Raw genomic sequence first — 9,291 nt, forward strand, 5'->3', positions numbered from 1 at the left:
TTACTGGTCTTTATTGTTTGTAACCGCTACTTGAAACGCCTTTAGTGCTGCAACTATTTGCTACTTTCTTGAAATCCCATCTTCGCACCAAACCAATCTTCAAACCCGGCTAATAATTACTTCATTTTAGAGCAATTCAGAAGTCTTGTCACAAATTTTCACCCCGATAAGTCAGGGGTTTACTTGATACAAATAAATAAACTATTTCTTTCCGTAAGAAATTGGTGTAAAATCGATTATCCAGATGTTATTATCCCAATTTATGAATCTTAATTTTCATGATGAGAAATTATACCCCTATTAACCATACAAAATAAATTTTAAAAATAAAATAAAACCATACGGAGTATACAAAGAGGGAGCGGTTAATATTTATTATTATTGTTGAAATAATTTATTGAAGTTCACCTAGTGTTTGTTTAATCTTTATATTTTAAAAAATAACTCAAGACACCTTACTGTTGAATATGTTACATTTATATCCTTACTTTTTCTTTTAATTTATAATAATATTCTTACAACATTATTCTTGAGAATATTAATGGAAAATAATTTGTTATATTAAACTTAAAAGTAACATAAAAATTTATACAAATTTTTATATTATTATTTTACTTTTGTTATTTTACGACTTTATATCGTATTAGAAAAGTTTAAGTAACTAGTTTTGCTCCTTGTGGCAAGCTGTTATCGGCAGCTGGAGCACGTAATCTTAAACCCAATAACTTTAAGTGGAAAATGTTAATAAGTATAATTATCACAGAGAAATCAAAAATATAAAAAGTATAAAAATCAAATAATCTAAAAATAAAATTCCACTATAAAAGAAAAACAAAACTAACATTACACGAAGGAAAATGGTCGTTAGTCTCGTGAATGCTTCAATTAACTTCCTTAAGTTTGTTCTTGTTCCTTTAGTTTGCTGAGACATACTGCAGTAAATGATGACTTTGAACGACTTGTCATTTTCTTCAGGAAATTAAGGAATTTGCCCAAAATTGAAAAGTAAAGTCATCTCTAACAAAGTTCGAAAACGTTTCTCAAAACTCACCAACCTTGCTTCCAATTCCTTCCTTGATTCGCATATATTCTCTGTTTTTATTCTATTAGTTTCTCTTAGGAATTTTAGCAAACATTTGATATGGATAACACATTAAAATAATAGAACAAAGAATTTCGATTCCTAATTTAACTGAAAAAAAAAATCTGAATTTCACTTAATACAATCACAACTAAAGTAATCAAAATTAAATTAGCTGAGTTCAAAAATGCATGCCATCTTCTCATTGTTATCAACCTGCAACTCAATATCGAAAAACACCGAACGCGACCCTCTGTTAGCCTTATGCCTCTTGTCCCCTGCCTCTCCATAGCCTAACATCTTCCATGTGCTTCCTATTGGTTTTTACCCAATAAGTAAAAAAAGAAGGAAAAAAAAAGTTCAAATATTTAGCGCGATTGAGATTAGAACTGATCAAGTTCTATTCATCTTCCTAGGACGAGATGAATGCTGCTCGTCCAATCTTCCTTGGCATTTTGCAGCTTCACACCAACTTTTTTCGACTTGGATTTCTTGAACTGATCAAGTTGCAGGAAAATAATAATAATAATAATAAAGATTTGAAATAGAGAGGCAAAGCTAAACGAGAAAAAGACTTGAGAACTTTATTTATTTATTTATTTATTTTTGTATTAGTTTTTTTAGGGTTTTAATTCTGCTTCATTTTTTTTCTGTTTTATAAAAACTTAGCATGTTAATAACTGAATATTTTAGAAGGGAGAAAACTAAAATTAAAAAATGAAAAACGTAAATTAAATTTCCAGAGAATTTTTTTATTAAATTTTAAAAAAGAGGAACAGTTTCAGTTCTTTTGTAAATAATAAAAAATCAAAATTAAATTTTAATGAAATAGAAGATTTAACAAGTTAAAAAATATTTATAAGTCAAGACAAAACTATATGCTATAATTTTTTAGTTTACTAACTATATCTAATTATCCAGAACAATTTATCATGAAAGTTGAGGGGCGCAAGTTCAAGTTCTACCGCTATCTAAAAGTTGGTGTTAAGACTTTAGTTTTCCTCTTATTAATAGGTAAGGGAAAATTAAGACTTTAAATTCTCTCCTATTAATAGGCAAGTGTTAAAAGGAGAATTTAAAAAAAAAATCCGTGCAAAAAAGTGAACTCTCTAAATTATTGAAGACTAGCGTAAATAGGAGAATTAAAAAAAATCCTTGAAAAAAAGTGAAGTCTCTAAATTATTGAAAACTAAAAGAGTTTGCGAGACTAATACTTGTGTCTCAAATTATTGAACAAATTTACACAATTCTTTTAGCTACAAAATATTAATGTCACTGACGACTACATTTTGTTACACATATTTTTCGTTATAAGAGATGATAAACTATCCAAGAATGTTAAAATTTGCAGGAATTTATTAGTGCTAAAAATACGATGTCTCTGCATAACGAACGTCATTATGTTCACCAAAAGAATAAGAATCAAATAGCAAATAAATGTGTTTTAAAAACAAAATAACTTGGTCAAAAAGTACAGTAATAACTAAAACAAAATATTCAATTACTATTTTTAAGATTTTGTCACTATAGAATTATTTGTGACAAAAAATTTGGGTGCATAATTTAGAGAAAGCCAAAATAATTTTGGAGACTAATATTTTTGTCATAGCTTATTTCACCAAATTTATACTTTTTTTTAGTTGATAATTTTTTGTCGCCTCTAATTATTTTTCATCATCACATTTTTTTTGTCACAACTGATAATTAATTGTTTGGAGGGAATTTTTTTCACTATATATATATATATATATATATAGGGTTTAGGGTTTATGGTTTAGCTTTGGTAGAAAGACTGGGGTTTAGATATATCCCATGGTTTGAAAAACCAGCCTTTCGGGAAAATCTTTGAAATTGCCTGAAATGGATCAGAATGATAAAACCCATCCTCAATAGTTAAAACATTTTGTTGATAAGCTTTATTAAACCAATCCGATGATTTTTGTGAAAGCTACTCTGATACCAGTAGGAAATAAGATCGAAGGATGGATGTGTTTTAAGAAGATTTAATAATTTTAACTTTAATATGCTCTTGACAAATAAGAATTAGTTTAGTACGTGGCGTTGTTACCAGATCGATGCAAAGCATATTAAAGGTTTTCCAGCTGATATACCAAAATAATGTTAAAACTATGATTGTGTTCTTTAATCAAGCCTAGCAACAAAGTCTAAAGGCTCATAGATAATATTAGATCTGGATCCCAGAAGTAGTATTCTGATTGAATGGATACCAATGTAATATTTGTCACAAAAAGTTGAATCAATGACCAATTAATGCATCCCAAAATAAGAATTATTGGTTAGAAAATATAATATAAATTAGAACTAGACTAATAGTTTGAAATTGTTGTAAAAAAAATTGTCTTAAAAAGTCAAATTTCTTATAGTACACATTGATATATATTGATTAATTTGCTGATTAATTTTTTATTTATAAATTAATTAATTAATGTTACGAATATTGTTGAAAGAGTATTATTATAAAAAGAAAGAAAAAAAGAATAAGAATGTAACATATTTAATTGAAGAGGTGTTTTGAGATATTTTTTAAAATATAAAAACTAAACAAATATTTAACTCAAAATATAAGAATTAAATAATCATTTATCTTTATTTTGTAGATAACTAGTTTTGCTGGAAACTCCCATATATACAACAGATTTGGAAACACAATCCGCCACTCACAGTCACTTGGGGAAATTCTCAAAGAGTAAAAATGGCAGTGATACTCAAAAACATATTCCGAATCACTGCTTCCAAGTTGGTCACCAATAATATCCAAATCTTCACAAAAAGAAGTATAAAAACTGCCACTTCTGATGTTCAAATCATTTCCACCGAAGCAATCAAACCTTCATCTCCAACACCAAAACATCTCAGAACCTATAAGCTTTCATTGCCTGATCAATTGTGTTCTAAACTTTACGCGCCCCTTGTTTTCTTCTACTCGACCAATTGCAAACAGCAAGATCTCAGAAAAAAATCCGATTTGTTGAAGCAGTCTCTCGCAAAATCATTAACGCACTACGACCCTTTTGCTGGACGATTGATTGATAGCTTTTCAGTCGACTGCAATGACCATGGGGCTGCATTTATTGATGCTAATGTTGGCTGTGATATATCAAAGTTTCTTCAACCACCAGATATGGAGCTGCTACAACAATTAATCCCACCTAGTCCCCAGTTATTGAAGTTAGATATTTCTGAAAGAGAACTTTTGGCTGTCCAAGTAAATTTGTTCAACAGCGGTGAAATGGCAATTGGTGTTTGTTTTTCTCATGGAGTGGCCGACGGTTCGGCAATCTTCAACTTCATGAAAATGTGGGGTGAAATCACTCGTGGGGTGATTAATGATAATGATAATATTTGCAATAACAATTTCGTTTTAGATTGCACCTCTTTGTTTCCGCCGGTAAATTTTCCCCAGCCGTATCAATTCACAAGCCCACAATCTTCATGCAACATTGTGTTCAAAAGATTTTTGTTTGATGGCAAGAAAATAGCTGCTCTAAAGGAGAAGATGAATAAAGAGCTAATGGGTAATAATTTTGATGATAGTTTACAAGCGACACGATTCGGGGTTGCATCAGCACTCATTTGGGGTGCCTTCATTGCTATTGCTCGGGAAAGAAAGAGGGAAATTCATAACAAGTTGTATTCTCATGCTATGTATTATACTATGAATGTGCGTAACAAGACGAATCCACCGATGATTCCACGGTGCATGGGTAACATTTTTTGGTTTGCCAGGGCAGAATGGTCACTAGCCGAGAATGATGCCATAGAGGTAGCAAGTTTAGTAAGAGAAGTGATCAAAGCAAAGAGAATGGGAAGAGAAGTGATGCATAGTAATGAGCACTTAGGTTTCATAAAGGATATGGAAGAAACATGGGAGGATTCAAGGTCGTTTGTTTTAACTAGTGTGGTTGGATTGCCTTGTTATGAAGTTGATTTTGGTTGGGGGAAGCCTGTTTGGTTTAGTGTCGGGCCCTTTTTATTACTTGATTTTGCAATTTTATCAAGCACAAGCGATGGTGAAGGAATAGAAGCATGGGTGGTAATGTTTAAGGAGGACATGGATAAATTTGAACAAGAACCTAGCATCAAGGCTTATGCTTCCTCTAACCCTAGCATATTTATAGGGAAGTAGGAAGTTAATTTTATGTATGTTGCTTTGAATAAAAGAGTTTTTTTTCCTAAATAGAGTAATGATGATATGCTTATAAAGTTAAAAATATGTTTGTTTTACAATAATTATATCTTATTATTGTCATATGTCTCTTTAAATAAAATTATGTTATGAATGCGTACATTCTTTCTTTCGATCAATGAAACCCACCAACCATTTTGATGGTTATTTTGGACAACGAGAAGGGGAGTAGGAAAAAAAAAAATGAATGTGATGTAGTTATTTTGGATAAGCATAGCTTCATATAGATGATTTCGATAAATAAAAAATGTGAATCAATTCTGAATTTGCCAAATAAAATGTATGTGATGTAGTTTTTTTATCAAGGCAACCAGCATCTGTGACCATTGTGTGTTAAATCTTAATGGGCACTGAGCCCATTTCTGAATAACCGTAAGAACCATGCTATTTCCCTCTCCCAGTCCTCACATAAAGGCAATGGCTATTCACCCAACCTTATTTCTTATTAATAATCCCCACTTTTATTCCACTGCAAGCAATTTAAGGAATCATATCGTATCCAATTCCTTGCAGAATTAAAATTTTCTTTATCTAGTGAGATGTGCAGGAAATTGGCAATAGGTTTGGAATTATTGCAAGGGACCAAAAAAGTACAATTTTTACTGAGAATTGAAATCGAATAATTAAAGTTGTAAGAAAATATTTATAAATTTTGTATTTTATTTATCATTAATTTTATATTTGAGTAATTATTGATTTTAATTTTTCATTAGAGTATAAGGGATTAAAAATTAATTATCTTATGGATTTAATGAAATTATTAATTTTTCGCCTTTACTCAAATTAGGATCGAAGAATTTTATTTTTTAATTAAAATTATTAATTTATCTGACATTACTGTATTTGAAATGTAACAGCCGAACATTAGCAGCAAGGTAAAGTGCTGATCAAAAGTTGTTGGCTCATGGACTTTGGCTCAAAGCAGTTACTAAGGCAGAAAGATTGATTATGGGCTTGGCCGAGCTTTTTTACGCCTAAGAAATTTAAAAGTTCGTATAAATTTGGACAGGCCGGACTTGAGTTTTTTCATTAATTATGAAATAATTTTTAATAAAGTAAAAAAATTAAAATTAAAAATAATCATTTAATATCTAATAAAATAATAGTTTAATACGTAAAATATTAATTATTCAAGATAATAAATCACAATTATTGCAAGGGCTCAGAAAAGTAAAATTATCGGATAATAGCTAGATATAAAACAGGCGGATACAACTGAAAAGGAAAAGATTCCTGTAGAAATGAGAAATATAGTGGAAAAGCAAATTGAAAATATTTGCAACCGTTCAATCGATGTAATAAATGTGGATAAATATTGGAAAGAAAAAATGATGCAGAAAAATAGAATAAATAAATTAGGCCAGGCTATCATGGTTTCACAAAAAAATAGCTCCCTCTGAATGACCTAAAATAGTGTTTGGTTGGAAGGAGAGAATAGAGGAGAGGAAAATAATTTAAATACACTTTTTATTTCCATTGTTTAGTTTGATAAAATATATAAGAATTTAATTTTCATTAGAATTTAATATCCATCATAATGTAAAATTTGAATTCCACACCAAGTAGTGTAGAATTTAAATTCCTCTTATATTAGAAATTAAAATTCTAAAATTACCCTTCAACTTTTCACCTTGTTTAATGTCATTAATAATTATTATTTCTAATTTTATTTTATTAATTTAATATTATAAATTGATCACCGCTAGAAAATCACCGGACTAGCGCTGGAAAGTCGTCAGACCACACCAGACCACCATCGAATGTTGCCGGAATGACGCCGGACTTCGCCGGACCACCGTCGGACGTTACCGGATCCCACCAGACGTCGTCGGAATCCCACCGGACATCACCGGTAAGTCGCTGGATCTTCACCACTGGCTACCGAACCGTCATTTTATTTTTTATATATATTTTTTATTACTAATATAAATAATTAAATATTTAAGGTAAATGGTAAATTAGTCTAAAGAAAAAATTATAATTCTTTTCTTTGTTAAATTTTATATAAAACCAAACAATAAAATCTAATTTCACTACTTTTCTCCATTCCTTTCTTCTCTCTTTCTCTCATTTCTTTTCTACAAACCAAATGTTGTGCAAATTTTATTGAACTCGCAAGTGTACGAATCTATTGCAGAATAGACTAATAGTGACGAGTGTCGATCCCACGAGGATGTAGATTTTAATTATATGTAGAATTAATTTTGTATCAGGTGGTTGGATTTTGTGGTGACAATGACTTAGATTATCCTAAAATTGAAATTGAAATGGCGAGAATAAATTCTAAAATTAGAATTGAAATGACGAGAATAAATTGAAGAGAAATCTATTGAAATGACATACTTGGGTATCTGGATCTGTATCAACATGCACCATGGGCTAAATATTCTTTATTAATACCAATTAAATCATGAGGGGGGAATCCACTCCTCATGAACCACACTCTAATCAATATGGTGCTAAGGGCTTATCGTGCCAAATAATAATAACCTTGTACTAGGGAGCCGGTGAAACCAGGGCGGTACTAGACAAGATTATTATTATTTGTTAACGAAAAGTCAAAACATCCACAAAAATTAGAGGGGAAGAGAAAATAAATTTACCAAATAAAGCCCATGACACATGTTGAGACTTTACATTCAACCCAAGTTTGAAAGAAAATTAGATATTCATAATTGAACTAGGGGCAAAATAGGAATTTATTAAAATTCATAGAAAATACAAGATAGAGAATGAATTACAGAAAATAGAGTCCAAAAATGGATTCAGAGCTGCCAAATTAGGGGGAGATGTCTCATTTTTATAGATACATTGAGTAAATCATGGTCATCGAATTAAAAACAGTTTGGACGCTCAGGATTGCACCAGGTCATTAGTTAACAGTACGCGTCAACAGTATGCGTGAACAGTAACACGATTTGAACAATGACACGATTTGAACAGTAACACGGTTTGAACAGCAACGCGGTTTGGTTGAAAATAATCTCATGCGTTGCATATACTGTACGTGCATTTTTTTGTCCACTAATATGCTGCCACGTCACCATAAACAGTACATAAGAATTTTAGTCCAACAGGATCATGACACCTCATCAGTCAATGCCACATCATCGGTTAATGCCACGTCATTGATCCGTCTATGTGAACAGTAATGTAAATAGTATCGTACATTTAAATAGTACCGTACATGTGAACAGTGTCATTTTACCTTTTATGCTCCTCCTAAGGTTTTCGACCGTCTTGAGTTCAAAAGTGATGTTTGTTTTGCCGTTTGATCCCTCGTTTATTGTGAAATAATTATGATGCCCCTAAAATACACAAAATACTTAATTAAAATAAAACACACATAATTAAATTACAAGAACCTTAAATACATAAAAGTAAGGATTGTTAGTAAGACTTGAAATGTAAAATGATGATTTTCTTCTTTATAAATATACATTTTCTAACACTCAACACCAAACATGACCTAAGTGGATTCAGTTGTAAAGGAAATTGACAATAAGTTTGAAATTATTGCAAAGGCCCAGGAAAATACAATTATCGGATACTAGCTGGGTGAAACAAAATAGATACAATTAGAAAGAAAAGACTATGGTAGAAACGAAAAATGCAGTGGAAAAAAGACATTAAAATTATTTTAACCATTCAGCCGATGTAATAACTATGGATAAATTTTGGAAGGAAAAATGGTGAAAGAAAATGAAATAAATAAATTAGGCCAGACTGTCACGGTTTCAAAAAAAAAAAATAGCACCCTCTCAATGCCCCAAGTGGATTTAGATGTGGAGGAGATTGACAATAATAGGATTGGAATTATTGCAAAGGGGCAAGAAAGTACAATTATCGAATAGTAGGTGGGTAAAACAGACCGATACAATTGAAAGAGAAAAGATTCTTGCAGAAATGAGAAATATAGTGAAAAAATAAATTGAAAATATTTGTAACTGTATATTAGAAGGAAAAATGGTGTAGAAAAATAGAATAAATAAATTTGTCGTGG

At 30.7% G+C, this 9,291-nt stretch overlaps 1 protein-coding gene across 1 annotated transcript; it reads left to right on the plus strand.

Annotated features, from left to right (window-relative positions):
* Positions 1-3,718: 3,718 nt before the first annotated feature.
* Positions 3,719-5,228, plus strand: LOC18036019 (vinorine synthase). Its single transcript, XM_006427943.2, has one exon. The coding sequence runs from the start codon at positions 3,795-3,797 to the stop codon at positions 5,226-5,228; it is 1,434 nt and encodes a 477-aa protein (XP_006428006.1). The 5' UTR covers positions 3,719-3,794.
* Positions 5,229-9,291: the final 4,063 nt, after the last annotated feature.

Source organism: Citrus clementina, unplaced genomic scaffold (assembly GCF_000493195.1).
Source record: "Citrus clementina cultivar Clemenules unplaced genomic scaffold, Citrus_clementina_v1.0 scaffold_7, whole genome shotgun sequence".
In the NCBI taxonomy this organism is placed as follows: domain Eukaryota; kingdom Viridiplantae; phylum Streptophyta; class Magnoliopsida; order Sapindales; family Rutaceae; genus Citrus; species Citrus x clementina.

Excerpts from the sequence above, each read along its gene's own strand:
- LOC18036019 (XM_006427943.2), top strand. The coding sequence starts at position 3,795 with ATGGCAGTGATACTCAAAAACATATTCCGAATCACTGCTTCCAAGTTG.